At 62.0% G+C, this 22,064-nt stretch overlaps 2 protein-coding genes across 2 annotated transcripts; both read right to left on the reverse strand.

Moving 5' to 3' along the window:
- Positions 1–792: 792 nt before the first annotated feature.
- On the reverse strand, positions 793–8,257 carry PSMD8 (proteasome 26S subunit, non-ATPase 8). The gene is made up of 7 exons (XM_084224435.1): positions 8,048–8,257; positions 7,230–7,302; positions 6,803–6,905; positions 5,468–5,633; positions 4,087–4,187; positions 2,743–2,854; positions 793–1,535 (listed from the first exon to the last, which is right to left on the reverse strand). The coding sequence occupies exons 1-7, from the start codon at positions 8,246–8,248 to the stop codon at positions 1,398–1,400; spliced, it is 894 nt and encodes a 297-aa protein (XP_084080561.1). The 5' UTR covers positions 8,249–8,257; the 3' UTR covers positions 793–1,397.
- A 3,301-nt stretch (positions 8,258–11,558) lies between these two features.
- Positions 11,559–19,146, reverse strand: SLC8A2 (solute carrier family 8 member A2; the record flags this gene model as incomplete). Its single annotated transcript, XM_084224388.1, has 8 exons — positions 11,559–11,935; positions 12,851–12,899; positions 13,608–13,834; positions 14,494–14,593; positions 14,668–14,792; positions 16,323–16,340; positions 16,452–16,555; positions 17,381–19,146. 8 exons carry the CDS (start codon positions 19,144–19,146, stop codon positions 11,559–11,561), a joined length of 2,766 nt encoding a protein of 921 aa, XP_084080514.1.
- Between the last annotated feature and the right edge of the window lie 2,918 nt (positions 19,147–22,064).

Here is a 22,064-nt window from a genome sequence, read left to right on the forward strand (position 1 = left end):
CCGCCTCCCTCTTCCCACAGCGCAGTTCGGCCGCGGCGCCCCCGCCATTGCCGCCACAAGACGTCGATCAACAGCATCGGCCACCATTGGCTCATCTCGAAGAGCCCCGGGCTCTGGTCTCGCCCACCGGGCATGCCGCTCGCTCATTGGCTGAGCTGTACGTCAATCAACGCCCACGCACTGATCGCCGCGCTCTGATTGGTCGATTTGTTGGTGTTTTCGTTTGTGATTGGCCAGCGCGTGTGGGATGATCCCCGCTCCTCAGTGCAGGAGCTACTGGGAGGGCATTGGGGGCAACTGGGAGCACTGGAAGGGCACTGGCGGTAACTGGGAGAGCACTGGGAACACTGGGAGGGCACTGGCGGTAACTGGGAGAGCACTGGGAGTCACTGGGAGCACTGGGCCTCCCGCCCGCATGGGGGCGCACTTCCCCCTCACCGCATCTCAACCCCGCCCCTCGCACGCTCATTGGCCACACACCCCGCGGCACCAACCAATCACCGCTATCCTCTCATTCCCGCCATTCGCACTCCAATCATCTCAGCCCTTTCATTCACGCCGGGCACATGAGCGCGCCTTTTTTGCTGGGGGAGCGCCTCGACCAATCAGCGTGAGGCGCGGGAGCCCTCAGCCAATCAGAGGAGAGGGGGCGGGGCTTTATCGTGAGGGGTTGGCACCGCCCCCTCCCCAATTCGGGGGTCCCGGAGCCCCCTCAGCAACGAAACGGCCCCAAAATGGCTCCAAAATGACCCAAAATGATCCCAAAGCTCCCCAAAACCGCCTCACTCCGGCTCCAGCACTTTATTGGAACAACATTTTGGGGTTTGTATTTTTGGGGAGGGGGCTCAGCCCCCCGGTTCTGCCCAAAAAGGGGGTGCGGGGTGGGGGGTTCGCCAAATCCCCACACGAAAGAACCTTTAAATTGTGAAACCTCCCGAAAATGATGGGAAATGGGAGTTAAAAGGGGGATTTGGGGGGGTCTGAGAGCGTTTTGGGGTTCCCATGTCAAGACTCCCCCAAAAAACGCAATAAAATTGAAGAGAAAATGGGAATAAATGGGGACTTTGGGGGTCTCAGAGAGCATCAAGACCCCCCCCAAACCCCCTTTTAAATATTTAACCAAAAAATACTTCAATAACCCAATAAAATAACGAGAAATAACGAGAATAAATGGGGTTTTGGGGGAAATTTTGGAGGCCCAAATAATCTTTCAACAGTTAAACCCCCTCCAAAAAAAAAAAAAAAAAAAAAAAAAACCAAACCAAAACACTTTAAACGTTGGAAACCCCCCAAAAAAAGGCGAAAAAAGGCAGAAAAATCACGGAAAAAAGCGAAAAAAAAAGCAGAAAAAAAGGGAGAAGATGGGAATAAGGATGAATGGAGGAATTTTGTGTTTTTCAGACGATCATCTCCAGCTGGCGGGCGTACTCGATGACCTGCGTGGCCAGCTCCGTCGAGGGGATCGGGGGGTCCTCGGCCTTCTGCTGCCGCCCCCCGAAGCTGTAATAGTTGGAGGGGCCCAGCACCCAGCCCCGCTGGGAAAAGGGGGGAAAAAAGGGATTAAAAGAGGAAAAAAAAGGATTAAAAGGGGTTTGGGGTGGGTATTGGGGGGGTTGGGGCAAATATTGGGGGATTTGGGGTGGGTATCGGAAAGTTTGAGGGGGGAATTGGGGGGATTTTAGGGAGGTTTGGGGGGTTAAAGGGGGTTTGGGGGGATATTGGGGGTTATGGGGGGGATTTAGGGAGTTTGGGGTGGGCATTGAGGGGTTTGAGGTGATTTGGGGGAGATTTCAGGGGGGTTGGAGAGGGTTAAAGGGGATTTGGGAGGTTTGGGGTGGATATTTGGGGATTTGTAGACTATTTCAGGCCATTTTTAGGGTGTTTTGGGGTATTTCAGACCGTTTTGGGGTGGTTCTGAGGTATTTCAGGCTATTATGGAGTATTTCAGACCTTGTTGGGGGTGTTTTGGGGTGTTGCAGACAGTTTTGGGGGTGTTTCAGGCCGTTTTTAGGCTGTTTCAGGTCGGTTTTGGGGTTTTCAGGCTGTTTCAGGCTGTTTGAGACCATTTTTGGGGTGTTTCAGGCTGTTTCAGACCGTTCTGGAGTGGTTTTGGGTTGTTTCAGGCCGTTTTTGGGGTGTCTCAGACTGTTCTGGGGTGTTTTTGGGGTGTTTCAGGCTGTTTTTGGGGTGTCTCAGAGCGTTCTGGGGTGGTTTTGGGATGTTTCAGGCTGTTTTTGGGGTGTCTCAGACCATTTTTGGGGTGTCTCAGGCCGTTTTTGGGGTGTCTCAGACCGTTTTTGGGGTGTTTCAGGCCGTTTTGGGGTGTTTCAGGCCGTTTTTTGGGTGTCTCAGACCGTTCTGGGGTGTTTCATGATGTTTCAAGCCATTTTTGGGGTGTCTCAGGCCGTTTTTGGGGTGTCTCAGACCATTTTTGGGGTGTCTCAGACCATTTTTGGGATGTTTCAGGCCGTTTTTGGGGTGTCTCAGACCGTTCTGGGGTGTTTCAGGGTGTTTCAGGCCGTTTTTGGGGTGTTTCAGGCCGTTTTTGGGGTGTCTCAGACCGTTCTGGGGTGTTTCAGGGTGTTTCAGGCCATTTTTGGGGTGTCTCAGGCCGTTTTTGGGGTGTCTCAGGCCGTTTTTGGGGTGTCTCAGGCCGTTTTTGGGGTGTCTCAGGCCGTTTTTGGGGTGTTTCAGGCCGGTTTTGGGGTGTCTCAGCCCGTTTTTGGGGTGTTTCTGGGGTACCTTCTTGGCGTAGTCGGTCATCTTGCGGGGCGAGCTGAAGAACAGGATCCGCGCCGCCTCGGGGAACAGGATCCGCTCGTAGGCGGCCTCGATGCAGCCCGCGATCTCGTCCCTGGGGGATTTGGGGGGATTTCAGAGGAATTAAGGGGGTTTCAGGAGGATCTGGGGGTTTTTAGGGGGATTGGGGGGGGTTCAGGAGGATTTGGGGGGATTACAGAGGAATTTGAGGGGATTTTGGGGGGGTTTCAGGGGGATTTGGGGGGGTTCAGGTAGATTTAGGAGGATTTCAGAGGAATTTAGGGGGTTTCAGGGGGATTTGAGGGGATTTCAGAGGAATTTAGGGGGTTTCAGGAGGATTTGAGGGGATTTTGGGGGGGGTTTGAGAGCACATTGGGGGGTTTGCAACGTCGATGCAGCCCGGGATCTCATCCCTGGGGGGATTTGGGGGGGTTTCAGGGGGATTTGGGGGGGGTTGAGGGGGATTTGGGGGGGTTTCAGGGGGATTTGGGGGGGGTTGAGGGGGATTTGAGGGGGTTTCAGGGGGATTTGGGGTGTTTTCAGGGGGATTTGGGGGGGTTTCAGGGGGATTTGAGGGGATTTTGGGGTGTTTGTGGCCTCGATGCAGCCCACAATCTTGTCCCTGGGGATAGATTGGGGGCGTTCAGGGGTGTTTGGGAGGATTTGGGGGAGTTACAGGGGGATTTGGGGGGATTTCAGAGGAATTTAGGGGGTTTCAGGAGGATTTGGGGGGGTTACAGGGGGATTTGAGGGGATTTTGGGGGGTTTGGGGGCATATTGGGGAGTTTCTGGCCTCGATGCAGCCCGTGATCTCGTCCCTGGGGGGGTTTGGGGGGGTTCAGGGGGATTTGGGGGTTTTTAGGGGGATTTGGGGGGGGTTTCAGGGGGATTTGAGGGGTTTCAGGGGGATTTTAGGGGGTTTGAAGAGGAAATTGGGGAATGTTGGGGGGTTTCAGGGAGATTTTGGGGGGTTTTGAGGGGGGAATTGGGAGATTTGAGAGGGGTTTGGGGTGCTCAGAGGGAGTTTTGGGGGATTTGAGAGAGATTTTGGGGTGCTCAGAGTGGATTTTAGGGAATTTGGAGGAAGAGGGAAGGGGTTTGGGGACATACTGGGGGATTTTGGGGGGTTTCAGGGGGATTTTGGGGTGAATTTGGGGGATTTTGGGGCCCCTGACCTGATGGTGTCCAGCAGGATGTCGATGAACTCTGCCCAGGGGAGGGTTTGGGGCAGTTTTGGGGCGGTTTTGGGGATATTTCAAGGGGGATTTTTGGGGTTTGGGTTCAGAGGGATTTTGGGGTGATTTGGGGGATTTTGGGGTCCCTGACCTGATGGTGTCCAGCAGGATGTCGATGAAGAAGGTGTAGCTCTCTGCTGGGATGTTGCCCTTGGCCAGGAACACTTTGTTGTAGCTGCCCTCCATCAGGTACTGGGGACAAAAACGGGGTAAAACACCCCAAAAACGGGATAAAACACCACAAAATGGGATAAAACATCCTAAAAATGAGATAGAACACTACAAAATGGGATAGAACACCCTAAAAATGGGATAAAACACCCCAAAAATGGGATAAAACACCACAAAAATGGGATAAAACACCCCAAAATGGGATAGAACAGCACAAAAATGGGATAAACCACCCCCAAAACAGGGTAAGACACCCCAAAAATGGGATAAACCACCACAAAAATGAGGTAAACCACCCCCAAACTCCCCAAAATCCCATAAATCACCCCAAAATCCCCCAGACCTGCTCCAGGGACACGGGGTGTCGGATGAACAGGTTCCCAAATCCCCCAAAACCCCATAAATCACCCCAAAATCCCCCATACCTGCTCCAGGGACACGGGGTGTCGGATGAACAGGTTCCCCCGGTCCCAAATCCCCCAATTTCACCCCAAATCCCCCATACCTGCTCGAGGGACACGGGGTGTCGGATGAACAGGTTCCCCTGGTCCCAAATCCCCCATAAATCACCCCAAATTCTTGGTTTCACCCCCAAACCTGCTCGAGGGACACGGGGTGTCTGATGAACAGGTTCCCCCGATCCCAAATCCCCCATAAATCACCCCAATTTCCCCCCATACCTGATCCAGGGACACGGGGTGTCGGATGAACAGGTTCCCCTGGTCCCAAATCCCCCAATTTCACCCCAAATCCCCCATACCTGCTCGAGGGACACAGGGTGTCTGATGAACAGGTTCCCCCGATCCCAAACCCCCCCAAATCCCCCATAAATCACCCCAAATCCCCCCAATTTCACCCCAAATCCCCCAGACCTGCTCGAGGGACACGGGGTGTCTGATGAACAGGTTCCCCCGATCCCAAATCCCCCATAAATCACCCCAAACCCCCATAAATCCCCCATACCTGCTCCAGGGACACGGGGTGCCGGATGAACAGGTTCCCAAACCCCATAAATCACCCCAAAACCCCATAAATCACCCCCATACCTGCTCGAGGGACACGGGGTGCCGGATGAACAGGTTCCCCCGGTCCCAAATCCCCCATAAATCACCCCAAAATCCCCCATACCTGCTCGAGGGACACGGGGTGCCGGATGAACAGGTTCCCCCAGTCCCAAATCCCCCATAAATCACCCCAAAACCCCATAAATCCCCCATACCTGCTCCAGGGACACGGGGTGTCTGATGAACAGGTTCCCAAACCCCATAAATCACCCCAAAATCCCATAAATCACCCCAGACCTGCTCCAGGGACACGGGGTGCCGGATGAACAGGTTCCCCTGGATGTCGGGGGCCGGCAGCCGCTCCAGCTCCGTGTGGAACTCGGCCACGCGGTTCTGGGACAGCAGGAACAGCAGGTTCAGCCCCAGCAGCTGGTGCCGCGACGCCGACTCGGGCAGCTCCTCCCTGAGGGCATTCCAGAATGTTCCAGAAGGTTTTAAACCCCTCTGAATCCCCCAGTGCCCCCTGCAGGTTCAGCCCCAGCAGCTGGTGCCGCGACGCCGACTCGGGCAGCTCCTCCCTAAGGGCATTCCGGAATGTTCCAGAAGGTTCTGAGCCCCCCTGAACCCCTCAGTGCCCCCCCAGTGCCCCCAGCAGGTTCAGCCCCAGCAGCTGGGGCCGCCATGGTGACGGGGGCAGTTCCTCCCTGAGGGGTTCCAGAACATTCTGAGGAGTTCTAGAACCTTCTCAGGGGTTCCAGAAGGTTCTGAGCCCCCCTGAACCCCCCCAGTGCCCCCAGCAGGTTCAGCCCCAGCAGCTGGTGCCGCGACGCCGACTCGGGCAGCTCCTCCCTAAGGGCATTCCGGAATGTTCCAGAAGGTTCCGGAATGTTCCAGAAGGTTCTAAACCCCCCTGAACCCCCCAAGTGCCCCCAGCAGGTTCAGCCCCAGCAGCTGGTGCCGCGACGCCGACTCAGGCAGCTCCTCCCTGCGGGCATTCCGGAATGTTCCAGAAGGTTCTGAGCCCCCCTGAACCCCCCCAGTGCCCCCAGCAGGTTCAGCCCCAGCAGCTGGTGCTGCCACGGTGACGGGGGCAGCTCCTCCCTAAGGGGTTCCAGAACGTTCTGAGAGGGTTCCAGAATGTTCTGAGGGGGTTCTAGAATGTTCTGAGGGATTCTAGAATGTTCTGAGGAGGTTCCAGAAGGTTCTGAACCCCCCCAGTGCCCCCTGCAGGTTCAGCCCCAGCAGCTGGGGCCATCACGCCGACTGGGGCAGCTCCTCTCTGAGGGGTTCCAGAACGTTCTGAGGGGTTCTAGAACGTTCTGAGGGTTTCCAGAATGTTCTGAGGGGTTCTAGAAGGTTCTGAGGGGTTCTAGAATGTTCTAGGGGATCCTGGGCTGCCCTGAATTGCCTTAAATCCCCCAAATTTCACCCAAACCTTCTCCACACCTCCCAAATCCTCCCTGTGAACCCCAGACCCCCCCAAATCCCCCCCAAATCTCCCCTAGACCCCCCAAATCCTCCCAAATCCCCACACAGACCCCCCAAGTCCCCCCAAGTCCCCCCCAAATCCCCCCCAGACCCCCCAAATCCCCCCCAAATCCCCCCAATCCCCCCCAGATCCCCCAGACCCACTTGTAGTCGAAGTAGTAGCACTTGAGCTGTGCCATGTAGCGCTCAAAGGAGGGGATGTCCTTCCTCAGGATGCTCCACTGCGCCCCGATCTCCAGAATGTCCCCTGAAAATGGGGAAAATGGGAAAAAATGGGAAAAAAATGGGAATTTGGGGGGTGGGAACGGTCTGGGGGGGATTTAAGGGGGATTTGGGGGGTTTGGGGAGGTTTAGGGAGGCATTTTTGGGGCATTTGGGGGCATTTTTGGGGTATTTTGGGTCATTTTTGGGGTATTTAGGACCATTTTTGGCAGTGATTTTTGGGGTGTTTTGGGGGTTTTTTGGGGTGTTTTGGGCCGTTTCTGGGAATGATTTTTGGGGTGTTTTGGGGCATTTTTGGGGTGTTTTGGGGGCATTTTTGGGGTGTTTTGGGCGGTTTCTGGGCACTCACGGGCCAGGATCAGCTGCTGCTTGGTCATGGCCGAGCCGGAGGTGGGGAGGAAGTTCAGGTCCAGCAGAGCCACCTGGGGGGATTTGGGGGTCCCGATGGAATTTGGGGCACCCCGAGGGGGTCTCGGAGCCCCCCCCAGCCCCGACCCACCCAGTTCATTAAAGGTTCAGCGTTAATGAAGGGTTTGGTGTTAATTAATGCCTTGGGGTTAATTGGTGTTTACAGGAAATGGCACAAACTGAGGTGGGGACACCCCAAAAAAAAACCCAAAACAAAATCTGGGACCCCCCCTCAGCCCAGGGACCCCAAGTTCTGCTTTAATTGCCCCAAACTCGGGGGTCCCCTCACCCCCAGACCCACAAATCCCCTCCAAACCCCCCAAAATCCCCCAAATCCTCCCCAAAATCCCCTCAGACCACCATAAATATCCCCCAAATTTCCCCTAAACCCCCTCAGATCCCCCAAAATTCCTCCCAAATCCCCTCAGACCCCCCAAAATCCCCCAAACCCTCTCAGACCCCCCCCCAAATCCCCTCAGACCCCCCCCAAATTCCCCCCAAACCCCCTCAGACCCCCCCAAATCCCCTCAGACCCCCCCAAATCCCCTCAGACCCCCCCCAATTCCCCCAAATTCCCCCCAAACCCCCTCAGACCCCCCCAAATCCCCTCAGACCCCCCCAAATCCCCTCAGACCCCCCCAAATCCCCCAAATTCCCCCCAAATCCCCTCAGACCCCCCCAAATCCCCTCAGACCCCCCAAATTCCCCCCAAATCCCCTCAGACCCCCCCAAATCCCCTCAGGCCCGCCCCCCCCTCACCTTGAGCCTGCCCAGGGCCTCCCCGCACTTGGCCAGGTTGGGGCTCTTGCGGCCCCACTCTCCCTTCAGCTGCTCGTAGAGCCCCGCCGCGGCCCTGAGGCCTCCCCCGGGCGCCACCGGGGCCCCCGGGACCGCCAGGCCCAGCCCGGGTCCCCCCGGGCCCGTCCCGGCCGCGGCCCCGGCCCCGTTCGGCACCGCCATGACTGCGCGCCAACGCGACACTGCCGCCAAACCCCGCGCGCTTTGCGGCCGTCTCCCGGCAACGCGGGGCGCGCCTTACGGCGATCCCCTCCCCGCGGGCTCGTCGCCGTGGCAACGCCGCCGTTCGCGCCTCCTCGCCGCGCTTTACGGTTCTCGTGAGGGCGTCGCCATGACGACGCAGCGCTGTGCGCGGCAGTGCCGCGCCGAGAGGCGGTAACCATGGTAACGAGGCGCTTCGCGGCGGTGCTTTACGGCGGCCCCCGCTTCTGAGGGAGCCCCGCGGGGGTTGGGGGTCCCCGGGGTGGGGTTGGGGGTCCCTGAGGTGATTTTGGGGGTCCCCGGGGTGATTATGAGGCCCCTGAAGGGTTTCGGTGGTCTTCAAGATGGATTTCGAGTGATTTAGGGGGACCTCAGAGTGATTTTGGGGGTCCCTGAGGTGATTTGGGGGTCCCTGGCTGGGTTTGGGGTCCCCAGGGTGATTATCGCGTCCCTGAGGGGTTTCGGGGGTCCCCAAGGTGGATTTCGCGTGATTTTGGGGGTCCTTGAGGCGATTTTGGGGGTCTCTGAGGTGCTTTGGGGGTCCCTGAGAGGTTTCGGGGGTCCCCAGGGTGGATTTGGAGTTCTCAGGGTGATTTTGGGGACCTCAGGGTGATTTTGGGGTCCCCGGGGTGATTTTGGGGCTCCCCGGGCGGTTTTGGGGACTCCGGGATGGTTCCCATGGTAACGCCGGGCACGCCGGTCGCCATGGCAACGCGCCGCGCTTTGCGACAGGCGCTTTCCGCCCTCCCGCGCGCTTTACGGCCGGAGCCGCGGAGGAGGAGCCGGGGGAAGAAAGGAGTGACGTCATCCGGGCGGGGCTAGGCAGTGACGTCACGGCGAGCGCGTGACGTCACGGGGCCCCAGTCACAGCCGGGGCCGCGTTTGGGGTTTTTGGGTTTTTTTATTTTAATTTTTCTTTTGCCTTTTTTTTGGGTTTTTTTGCCTTTTTTTTCCCCTCGTTTTGTTTTTCCGGGGGCGCCCCTCCCCCACCCCCCCCACCCCCCCCCCCCCGCGCCCCGCCCCCACCGCACCCCTCCCCCACCCTTTAAAAAAACGCTGCGAGATAAGAAACGGCCCCGGGGGGGGGGAGGGGGAGGGGCTGGGGGTCCCTGAAGGGATTTTGGGGTCCCTGAAGGAATTTGGGGGTCCCTGGGGGGGGGCGGGGTCCCTTGGGGAGGATTTTGGGGTCTCCAGGGGGGTCTGGGGGGGTCCCTGAAGGGGTTTGGGGTCTCCAGGGGGGATCTGGGGGGTCCTGGGGGGATTTGGGGGGTCCTGGGGGGGTCCCTGAGGTGGCCCAAGGGTCCCTGGGGTGGGGGAGGGGACGTGGGGGGCCCTGTCCCCTGCTGCCATCGCCCGCTGTCCCTCTGTCCCTCTGTCCCGCTGTCCCTCTGTCCCGCTGTCCCTCTGTCCCTCTGTCCCGCTGTCCCTCTGTCCCTCTGTCCCTCTGTCCCGCTGTCCCTCTGTCCCTCTGTCCCTCTGTCCCACTGTCCCTCTGTCCCTCTGTCCTCTGTCCCTCTGTCCCGCTGTCCCTCTGTCCCTCTGTCCCGCTGTCCCTCTGTCCCTCTGTCCCTCTGTCCTGCTGTCCCTCTGTCCCTCTGTCCCTCTGTCCTGCTGTCCCGCTGTCCCTCTGTCCCTCTGTCCCGCTGTCCCGCTGTCCCGCTGTCCCTCAGTCCCACTGTCCCTCTGTCCCGCTGTCCCTCGTTCCCTCTGTCCCGCTGTCCCTCTGTCCCGCTGTCCCGCTGTCCCTCGTTCCCTCTGTCCCTCTGTCCCTCTGTCCCTCTGTCCCGCTGTCCCTCGTTCCCTCTGTCCCGCTGTCCATCTGTCCCTCTGTCCCTCTGTCCATCTGTCCCTCTGTCCATCTGTCCCGCTGTCCCTCTGTCCCCCTGTCCCTCCCAGTCCCTCCCAGTATTCCCAGTCAGAACCCCTGGATGTGGCAGTGATCCCCAAGGGCTGATCCCTGTCCGTCTGTCCCTGTTCCTGTCTGTCTGTCCCTGTCCCCACGGTGTCCCCAGTCCCTCACATTGTTCCCCAGTCCATCCCAGTCCCTCCCAGTCCATCCCAGTCCCCCCAGTCCCCCCTCAGAACCCCTGGATGTGGCAGTACGCCTCCAGGCTGGCGAAGAGCACGTAGAGCAGCCAGAGCAGCAGGAAGAGCCGGTCCCTGTCTGTCTGTCCCTGTCCCTGTCCCTGTCTGTCCCCACGGTGTCCCCAGTCCCTCCCAGTCCCCCCAGTCCCCCCAGTCCCCCCAGTCCCCCCAGTCAGAACCCCTGGATGTGGCAGTACGCCTCCAGGCTGGCGAAGAGCACGTAGAGCAGCCAGAGCAGCAGGAAGAGCCGGTCCCTGTCTGTCTGTCCCTGTCCCCACGGTGTCCCCAATCCCTCCCAGTCCCTCCCAGTGTTCCCAGTCCCCCCAGTCCTCCCAGTCAGAACCCCTGGATGTGGCAGTACGCCTCCAGGCTGGCCAAGAGCACGTAGAGCAGCCAGAGCAGCAGGAAGAGCCGGTCCCTGTCTGTCCCCCATTGCTCCCCAGTCCATCCCAGTCCATCCCAGTGTTCCCAGTCCCTCCCAGTCCCCCCAGTCCCCCCCCTCAGAACCCCTGGATGTGGCAGTACGCCTCCAGGCTGGCGAAGAGCACGTAGAGCAGCCAGAGCAGCAGGAAGAGCCGGTCCCTGTCCGTCTGTCCCTGTCCCTGTCCGTCTGTCCCTGTCCCCCATTGCTCCCCAGTCCATCCCAGTCCCTCCCAGTCCCCCCAGTCCCCCCCCTCAGAACCCCTGGATGTGGCAGTACGCCTCCAGGCTGGCGAAGAGCACGTAGAGCAGCCAGAGCAGCAGGAAGAGCCGATCCCTGTCTGTCCCCCATTGCTCCCCAGTCCATCCCAGTCCATCCCAGTCCATCCCAGTCCCTCCCAGTCCCCCCAGTCCCCCCTCAGAACCCCTGGATGTGGCAGTACGCCTCCAGGCTGGCGAAGAGCACGTAGAGCAGCCAGAGCAGCAGGAAGAGCCGGTCCCTGTCTGTCCCCCATTGCTCCCCAGTCCCTCCCAGTCCATCCCAGTCCATCCCAGTCCCTCCCAGTCCCTCCCAGTCCCCCCAGTATCCCCCCTCAGAACCCCTGGATGTGGCAGTACGCCTCCAGGCTGGCGAAGAGCACGTAGAGCAGCCAGAGCAGCAGGAAGAGCCGGTCCCTGTCTGTCCCCACGGTGTCCCCAGTCCATCCCAGTCCCTCCCAGTCCCTCCCAGTGTTCCCAGTGCTCCCAGTCCCCCCAGTCCCCCCAGTCAGAACCCCTGGATGTGGCAGTACGCCTCCAGGCTGGCGAAGAGCACGTAGAGCAGCCAGAGCAGCAGGAAGAGCCCGGCCGTCAGGATCTTGGGGGCGCGGGGCCCCCCCAGCTCGCCGCCGATGGGCGCGCGGCGCCGCCAGAGCAGCACGGCGATGGCGAGGAAGGCGAAGATGGTGAAGAGCGTGACGGGGAAGGCCAGCGTGCCCGGCGGGACGCGGAACGGCCGCCCCTGCGCCGCCCAGTAGACGGCGGCCACCGACCAGGCCAGGCCCAGCCCCAGGAAGACGTTGACGGCGTTGGAGCCCGTGACGTTGCCGATGGAGGCGTCGGCGCACGGGTCCTGCAGGGCGGCCACGCGGCTGGCGAAGGTGTCTGGGGGGTCAGGGACAGAGGGGGTGTTGGGGACAATCAGGACATTGGGGACGTTGGGGACATTGGGGGTGTTGGGGACAGCGGGGGTGTTGGGGACATTGGGGACGTTGGGGACATTGGGGACAGCAGGGACGTGGCGGGTGTTGGGGATGTTGGGGCTATTGGGGACCTTGGGGGTGTTGGGGACATTGGGGATGTTGGGGACATTGGGGACAGCAGGGACACTGGGGGTGTTGGGGACATTGGGGGTGTTGGGGACATTGGGGGTGTTGGGGACGTCAAGGGTGTTGGGGACAATCGGGACATTGGGGGTGTTGGGGACATCAAGGGTGTTGGGGACAATCGGGACATTGGGGGTGTTGGGGACATTGGGGGTGTTGGGGACAATCGGGACATTGGGGGTGTCGGGGACGTCAAGGGTGTTGGGGACAGTGAGAGCATTGGGGACATTGGGGACGTTGGGGACATTGAGGGGATTGAGGACAGTGGGGGGATTGGGGGGACATTGGGGGTGTTGGGGACATTGGGGACGTCAGGGACATTGGGGGTGTTGGGGACATTGGGGGTGTTGGGGACGTTGGGCGTGTTGGGGACATTGGGGGTGTTGGGGACATTGGAGGTGTTGGGGACATCAAGGGTGTTGGGGACAATCAGGACATTTGGGACATTGAGAGCATTGGAGATGTTGGGGGACATTGGGGGTCTTGGGGACAGTGAGAGCGTTGAGGACATTGGGGGTGTTGGGGACGTTGGGAGTATTGGGGACATTTGGGACACTGGGGGGATAGCATTGATGGAGTCCTTGAGGCCCAGGGTCCCTGTCCCTTGTCCTTTCCCCTATCCCACGGTGTCCCCTGTCCCACCCTGTCCCTGTGATGTCCCCAATGTCCCCAGGGTGTCCCCAATGTCCCTCACCGGGGATGGAGGTGCCCAGCGCCACGAAGACGACGGCGTTGACCGAGTCCTTGAGGCCCAGGGTCCCTGTCCCTTGTCCCGCCCTGTTCCCACGGTGTCCCCAATGTCCCCAAGGTGTCCCCAATGTCCCCAAGGTGTCCCCAATGTCCCCAAGGTGTCCCCAATGTCCCTCACCGGGGATGGAGGTGCCCAGCGCCACGAAGACGACGGCGTTGACCGAGTCCTTGAGGCCCAGGGTCGCTCTCCCCTGTCCCACCCCTCTGTCCCTCTGTCCCCAAGGTGTCCCCAATGTCCCTGTGATGTCCCCAAGGTGTCCCCAATGTCCCTGTGATGTCCCCAAGGTGTCCCCAATGTCCCCAATGTCCCCAGTGTCCCTCACCGGGGATGGAGGTGCCCAGCGCCACGAAGACGACGGCGTTGACCGAGTCCTTGAGGCCCAGGGTCCCTGTCCCCTGTCCCGCCCCTCTGTCCCTCTGTCCCCACTGTCCCCAAAGTGTCCCTGTGATGTCCCCAAGGTGTCCCCAATGTCCCCAGGTCCCTCACCGGGGATGGAGGTGCCCAGCGCCACGAAGACGACGGCGTTGACCGAGTCCTTGAGGCCCAGGGTCCCTGTCCCCTGTCCTGTCCCCTATCCCACCCTGTCCCCAATGTCCCTGTGATGTCCCCAAGGTGTCCCCAATGTCCCCAAGGTGTCCCCAGGTCCCTCACCGGGGATGGAGGTGCCCAGCGCCACGAAGACGACGGCGTTGACCGAGTCCTTGAGGCCCAGCGTGCAGCCGAAGTGCGCCGCCAGGTCGCCGATGAGGGCGGTGAGCAGCGCGAGGAGGAGGATGGAGACGCCGAAGGCCGCCCAGCCCCCCAGCAGCGCCGTGGGGGGCACGCAGGCGAACAGAACCTTCCAGAAGACCGTCAGGAAGTGCATGACGTAATCGAAGCACGAGGGCAGCCGCTCCTCGCGGCCTTCGTCGTCCTCGTCCTCGTCACCTGCGGGGACGGCGGGGCGGTGGCACCGGGGCGGTGGCACCAGGGCTGGGGTCACCAGGGGGGTGGCACCACCAGGGTTGGGGGTCACCAGGGGGGTGGCACCAGGGTTGGGGTCACCAGGGGGTGGCACCACCAGGGTTGGGGTCACCGGGGGGGGGTGGCACCACCAGGGTTGGGGTCACCATGGTGATGGCATCAAGATCGAGCATCCCCCAAGGTGGTGGCATCAGGCTTGGAGTCCCCAAGTTGGTGGCATCAAGGTGGCGGCCAAAGGGGACCCTGGGAAAGGTAGGAAGACCCTGAGAGGACCTTGGGGACACCAAGGGGACACTGGGGCCACCTCAGGGACACCTTGGGGACACCCTGGGGACAGCGGGGCCACCTGCGCTGACAGTGACCCTGAGGACCCTGGGGATGGTGTCACCTTGGGGACACTGGGGACACCCTGGGGACACTGGGGACACCCTGGGGACACCTTGGGGACACTGGGGCCACCCTGGGGACACTGGGGACACCCTGGGGACAGCGGGGCCACCTGCGGTGACGGTGACCCTGAGGACCCTGGGGATGGTGTCACCTTGGGGACACTGGGGACACCCTGGGGACATTGGGGACACCCCGGGGACACCCTGGGGACACCCTGGGGACCCCAGTGCCACCTGCGCTGACGGTGATGGCCTCCAGGAACTGCTCGCGCCACGAGTGCGTGCCGATGACGGTGGCCAGGTTGGTTTTCTTCATCAGCTTGTCCACCGTGTTCTGGGGACAGCGGGGACACGTCAGGCCGCGCCCCCCGGGCGTCCCCCGTGTCCCCAAGGTGTCCCCAGGGTCACCTTGAAGTCGTAGGACTCCTCGATGACGACCTCGAGGCGCCGGTTGTCGCCCAGCACCGGCTTGCCCATGTCGGCGATGCGGCGCGCCTCCTCCTCCTCGGCCGAGAGCGCCCGCTCCCCGTCCCCTGCACCGTGGGGGGACATGGGGACAGCGTGGGGACATGGGGACACAGTGGGGACATCATGGGGACACCACTGGGACACGGGGACACGGAGCCGCGCCTCCTCCTCCTCGGCCGAGAGCGCCCGCTCCCCGTCCCCTGCGCGGGGGGACAGCGTGGGGACAGCGTGGGGACAGCGTGGGGACAGCGTGGGGACATGGGGACACAGTGGGGACAGTGTGGGGACAGCGTGGGGACACCACCGGGACACGGGGACATCATGGGGACATGGGGACACGGAGCCGCGCCTCCTCCTCCTCGGCCGAGAGCGCCCGCTCCCCGTCCCCTGCACCGTGGGGGGACAGCGTGGGGACAGCGTGGGGACAGCGTGGGGACATGGGGACACAGCACAGGGACACCACGGGGACATGGGGACATCATGGGGACACGGGGACACGGAGCCGCGCCTCCTCCTCCTCGGCCGAGAGCGCCCGCTCCCCGTCCCCTGTGCGGGGGGACAGTGTGGAGACAGCGTGGGGACAGCGTGGGGACATGGGGACACAGCACAGGGAGACCATGGGGACATGGGGACATCATGGGGACACGGAGCCGCGCCTCCTCCTCCTCGGCCGAGAGCGCCCGCTCCCCGTCCCCTGCACCGTGGGGACATGGGGACAGCGTGGGGACAGCGTGGGGACATGGGGACACAGTGGGGACATCATGGGGACACGGGGACATCATGGGGACACGGGGACACGGAGCCGCGCCTCCTCCTCCTCGGCCGAGAGCGCCCGCTCCCCGTCCCCTGTGCGGGGGGACATGGGGACAGCGTGGGGACAGCGTGGGGACACGGGGACACAGCACAGGGACACGGGGACACGGAGCCGCGCCTCCTCCTCCTCGGCCGAGAGCGCCCGCTCCCCGTCCCCTGTGCGGGGGGACATGGGGACAGCGTGGGGACAGCGTGGGGACACGGGGACACAGCACAGGGACACGGGGACACGGAGCCGCGCCTCCTCCTCCTCGGCCGAGAGCGCCCGCTCCCCGTCCCCTGCACCGTGGGGGGACAGCGTGGGGACAGCGTGGGGACATGGGGACACAGTGGGGACAGCGTGGGGACACCACCGGGACATGGGGACACAGTGGGGACATCGTGTGAACACCATGGGGGACACCATGGAGGGACACAATGGGGACATGGCGTGGGGACACGGTGAGGGACATAGGGACATGATGGGGACACGGTGGGGAGACAATGGGGGGGACATTGGGACACCATGGGGGAACACGGCGTGGGGACACCATGGGGGACGTGGGGACACCGTGGGGGACATGGGGACACAGTGAGGGACACGGGGACACAACGGGGACGTGGTGGCGACATGACATGGGGACACGGTGGGGTCACCATGGGGGACACAGCATGGGGACACGTTGGGGACACAGGGACACCTGGCGGGGCCGTGGCACGGGGACACGGCGTGGGACACGGCGACATACACGCTCATGGCACATCCATGGTCATGGGACGCATCCGAGGCCGAAGGCTCCTACCTTGGGCGAGCAGAAGAGCTGAGGAGAGAGGGGGGACAGCGGTGAGACCCCCGTCACCTCCCCCCGTGTCCCCTCGGTGTCCCCTCGGTGTCCCCCCGTGTCCCCCCGTGTCCCCCCGTGTCCCCGTACCCGAGATGCCGCGCTTGAGCCAGCGCGGCGTCCCCAGCTCGATGAAGAAATTCTCCTTCTTCTCGTACTCCTCATCGTCAACGATCTTCACCTGCAGCGTCTTCCTGGGGCGGGACACGGGGCAGCCTCGGCCTCAGGGTCACCATCGTCATCATCATCATCGTCACCATCGTCACCATCATCATCATCACCATCGTCACCATCATCGTCACCATCGTCACCATCACCGTCACCATCGTCATCGTCACCTTCCATCTCCATCCATCCATCCATCCATCATCCATCCATGATCCATCCTCTTCCTCTTCCATTTCCACCCAACCCATGACCCAACCCACAACTCAACCATCCTCTTCCATCCATCCATCCATCCATCCATCCATCCATCCATCCATCCTCTTCCTCCTCCATCTCCACCCAACCCATGACCCAACCAACGACCCAACCATCCTCTTCCTCTTCCATCCATCCATTCATCCATCCATCCTCTTCCTCTTCCATCTCCACCCAACCATCCTCTTCCTCTTCCATCCATCCATCCATCCATCCATCCATCCATCCATCCATCCATCCATCCATCCTCTTCCATCCATCATCCATCCATCATCCATCCATCCATCCAACCATGATCCATCTTCTTCCTCCTCCATCCCCACCCACCCACTGACCCAACCATCCTCTTCCTCTTCCATCCATCCATCCATCCATCCATCCATCCATCCATCCATCCATGATCTACCCTCTTCCTCCTCCATCCCCACCCCCCAACAACCCAGCCATCCTCTTCCTCTTCCATCCATCCATCCATCATCCATCCATCCATCCATCCATCCTCTTCCTCTTCCATCCCATCCAACCACGACCCACCCTCTTCCCCCTCCCTCCCCACCCTCCCCACCCTCCTCCTCCTCCCTCCCGCCCTTCCTCACGCCGTCTCGTCGTTGCGGAACTCCAGCTCCCCGCTGGCGTCCTCGTAGTCGACGCCGCCGCCGCGCGCCGTGCCCTCCACGGTGCGGAAGGGCACCATGACGGTGCCGCGCGCGCCCGAGCTGCGCACCACCGTCACCTCCACGTGGCCCTGGCACTCGCTGACGCGCACCGAGCGCTCCCGGAAGCCGAAGATGCCGGCGTGGTCGTCGTCCAGGATGGTCACCGTGGCCACCAGCGGCGCCACCAGCTTGCCCTTGGGGTGGTCCTCGCAGTCGGCCTCGAACATGCCCTCGGCGTCGCCCACGCGCAGGTTCAGCAGCCGCACGAAGAAGTGCTCGTCCTCCTCGAAGATGTCGTCGTCGATGATGCCGATGGCCAGCTCCTTGCGCGTCTCGCCCGGCTTGAAGATGAGCGTGCCCTCGCTGTACTCGTAGTCCGAGCCCGCCTTGGCCGAGCCGTCCTCGGTGCGGAAGTCCACGTAGAAGGTCTGGTTGGCGCCCAGGCCCTGCTGGCACGCCACGGCCAGCGTCACCGAGCCGCAGTTCTCCAGGCAGTGGTACAGGCAGGGCTCGAAGAAGATGCGGCTGCACGCCTCGTCCTCCTCGTCCTCCTCGTCCTCCTCGCCGGGCGGCGCCGGCGATCGCCGCGCCGCCTCGGCCGCGTGCTTCTTGAGCACGTTGCCGGCGCCGGTCATGAGCCGCGTGGCCTGGATGCGGTAGAAGGCGCGGCTCTTCTGCTGGTGCACCAGCGCCACGTAGTTGGCGGCGTCCAGCAGCTGCTCCAGCTCCTTCTCCGGGTGCTTCTGCTTCAGGTCCTTGAGGATCTGGATCACCTCGCGCCGGCTCTCGTCCAGCTCCTTCTCCTCGGGCGTGGGCGAGGGCGAGGCGCCGGGCTCGGGCTCGGGCGGCGCCGCGAAGCCGCCGTCGGCCTCCGGGTCCTTGGGCGCGGGGCGCTCGGCCTCGGCGCCGATGATGATGCCGCTGCGCGGGTCGGCGCGGTAGCGCTTGTAGACGTACTTGTAGAAGAGCAGCCTCTTGTCGGCCGCCCAGGCGAACACCACGCAGGCGGGGAAGAAGAGCAGCGTGAGGAAGGCCTCCCACACCTGCACCACGCCCGGCGTGATGACGGCCAGGATGAGGTAGAGCCAGATGTAGGCGAAGATGCTCCAGGAGGCCGTGACGAAGAAGACGCGCAGGTGCTTGATGCGGCGGCTCTCGCCCGCCGGGATGGCGTAGACGCAGACGGCGATCACCACGAACATGTTGAAGGCGGCGCTGCCCACGATGGTGCCCGGGCCCAGCTCGCCGGCCTGGAAGCGGTGCCCGCAGACCTCGATGAGCGACAGCAGGATCTCGGGCGCCGAGGAGCCCAGCGCCATCAGCGTCAGGTTGGAGACGGTCTCGTTCCAGATGCGCACCGTGCCCACGCTGGTCTCGCCGTTGGCCTTGGTGACGGTGATCTCCTTCTCGCGCGACGTGATCACCTCGATGGAGGCCATGAAGCGGTCGGCGATGATGGACACGCCCAGGAACAGGTACATCATGGCCACGAAGTAGACGATGGCGCGCGCCGCCTTGTCGCCCGCCGCCGGCTCGTCCGGCTGCCACACGGGCAGCAGCACGCCGGGCTGGCAGCGCGCCGAGCCGCGGCACGTCCCGTTGGGGCCGTCGGCGCCCGGCGACGCCGGGGACGCCCCGGTGGCCGAGCAGCCCCGAGGGCTCAGCAGCAGCCAGGCCGCCAGGCAGGCCGGGCCCAGCGCCGCCATGGCGCCCCGGCAGGAGCCTGCGGGAGGGAGATTTGGGGTCAGATTGGGGGGTTTGGGGTGTGGGGTTTGGGATGTGGGGCACAGCCATGGCGCCCCAGCAGGAGCCTGCGGGAGGGAGATTTGGGGTCAGATTGGGGGGTTTGGGGTGTGGGGTTTGGGATGTGGGGTTTGGGATTTGGGGTCAGGGGTTTTGGGTTTGGGATCAGGGATTTGGGTTAGGGGGTTTGGGTTAGGGGGTTTGGGATGTGGGGCACAGCCATGGCGCCCCAGCAGGAGCCTGCGGGAGGGAGGTACGGGGTCAGATTGGGGGATTTGGGGTGTGGGGTTTGGGATGTGGGGTTTGGGATTTGGGGTCAGGGGTTTGGGGTTTGGGTTAGGGGTTTGGGGTTTGGGATGTGGGGCACAGCCATGGCGCCCCACCAGGAGCCTGCGGGAGGGAGATTTGGGGTCAGGGGTTTGGGGTTTGGGTTAGGGGGTTTGGGATGTAGGGTTTGGGATGTGGGGCACAGCCATGGCGCCCCACCAGGAGCCTGCGGGGAGGGAGATACGGGGTTGGGTTAGGGGGTTTGGGATTTGGGGTTTGGGATTTGGGGGTTTGGGTTAGGGGGTTTGGGATGTGGGGTTTGGGATGTGGGGTTTGGGATGTGGGGCACAGCCACGGCGCCCCACGAGGAGCCTGCAGGGAGGGAGATTTGGGGTCAGATTGTGGGGTTTGGGTTAGGGGATTTGGGGATTTGGGATTTGGGGTTTGGGATCAGGGATTTGGGATGTGGGGCACAGCCATGGCGCCCCATAAGGAGCCTGCAAGAGGAAATGGGATCAGGGATGTGGGGCTGGAATGGATCCGTGGGCCCCGGTTTGGATCTATGGGTTTGGTTTGGACCCGTGGGGCCGGTTCGGATCTATGGGTCAGGTTCGGATCTATGGGGCCAGTTCCGATCCGTGGGGCCGGTTCCGATCTGTGGGGCCGGTTCGGATCTCTGGGTTTGGTTTGGACCCGTGGGTCCGGTTCAGATCTGTGGGTCCGGTTCAGATCTGTGGGGCCGGTTCGGATCCGTGGGGCCGGTTCGGGTTTATGGGGCCGGTTCGGATCTCCGGCTCCGGTTCGGCCCCTCCTCCTCCCCCTCCCCCGCCGGCTCCCGGGTCCCGCCCCCTCCCCCTCCCTCCTCCATCCCCGTTGCCATGGAAACCGCGCGGTTGCCAAGGAGGAGCCGGAGCCGCCCCCGCACCCGAAACCCCCCCGGAACCCCCCGGACCGAACCGGCCCGGACCGGAGCCAGAGATCCGAACCGGAGTCACGGATCCGAACCTGACCCATAGATCCGAACCGGACCCATAGATCTGAACCGGCCCCATAGATCCGAACCTGACCCACGGATCCGAACCGGACCCACGGATCCAAAACTGACCCACGGATCCGAACCGGGCCGGACCGGAGCCAGAGAGCCACAACTGAGCCACGGATCTGAACCTGACCCACGGATCCCCAACTGACCCATAGATCTGAACCTGACCCATAGATCCGAACCGGACCCACGGATCCGAACCGGACCCACGGATCCGAACCTGACCCACGGATCCGAACCGGACCCACGGATCCGAACCGGGCCCGGACCGGAGCCAGAGATCCGAACCTGACCCACGGATCCACAACTGACCCATAGATCTGAACTGGACCCATGGATCCAGAATTGACCCACGGATCTGGACCTGACCCACGGGTCCGGACCGGAGCCACAGATCCAAACTGGACCCATAGATCTGAACCTGACCCACGGATCTGAACCTGACCCATGGATCCACAACTGACCAGAGATCCAAACCTGACCCACAGACCCAAAACTGACCCACAGATCCATCCCTGACCCACGGATCCATCCCTGACCCACGGATCCAAACCGGCCCCATAGGCCTGAACCGGACCCACGGATCCCTGACCCACACATCCAGAACTGACCCATGGATCTGAACCAGCCCCACAGATCCGAACCAGCCCCACAGATCTGAACCAGCCCCACAGATCCAAAACTGACCCAGGGATCCGAACCAGCCCCACAGATCCGAACCAGCCCCACAGGTCTGAACCAGCCCCACGGATCCGAACCAGCCCCACAGATCCATCCCTGACTGATGGATCCCTGACCCACGGATCCAAACCGGCCCCACAGATCCAAAACTGACCCACGGATCCAAACCGGCCCCACACATCCAGAACTGACCCACGGATCCCTGACCCACACATCCAGAAGTGACCCACGGATCCAAACCAGCCCCATAAATCTGAACCAGCCCCACAGATCTGAACCAGCCCCACAGATCCATCCCTGACTGATGGATCCCTGACCCACGGATCTGAACCAGCCCCACAGATCCGAACCAGCCCCACAGATCTGAACCAGCCCCACAGGTCTGAACCAACCCCACAAATCTGAACCAGCCCCACAGATCCAAACCGGCCCCACAGATCCAAACTGGACCCACGGATCCCTGACCCACACATCCAGAACTGACCCACGGATCCAAACCAGACCCACAGGTCTGAACCAACCCCACAAATCTGAACCAGCCCCACGGATCCAAAACTGACCCACGGATCTGAACCAGCCCCACAGATCCATCCCTGAGTGATGGATCCCTGACCCACGGATCCAAACTGGCCCCACAGATCCAAAACTGACCCATGGATCCAAAACTGACCCACGGATCCCTGACCCACACATCCAGAACTGACCCATGGATCCAAACCAGCCCCACAGGTCTGAACCAACCCCACAAATCTGAACCAGCCCCACAGATCCGAACCTGACCCACAGATCCGAACCTGACCCAGAGATCCAAACCAGCCCCACAGATCCAAACCGGCCCCACGGATCCAAAACTGACCCAGGGATCTGAACCAGCCCCACAGATCCATCCCT

Source organism: Fringilla coelebs, assembly GCF_963513975.1.
Source record: "Fringilla coelebs genome assembly, chromosome: 37".
Taxonomy (NCBI): domain Eukaryota; kingdom Metazoa; phylum Chordata; class Aves; order Passeriformes; family Fringillidae; genus Fringilla; species Fringilla coelebs.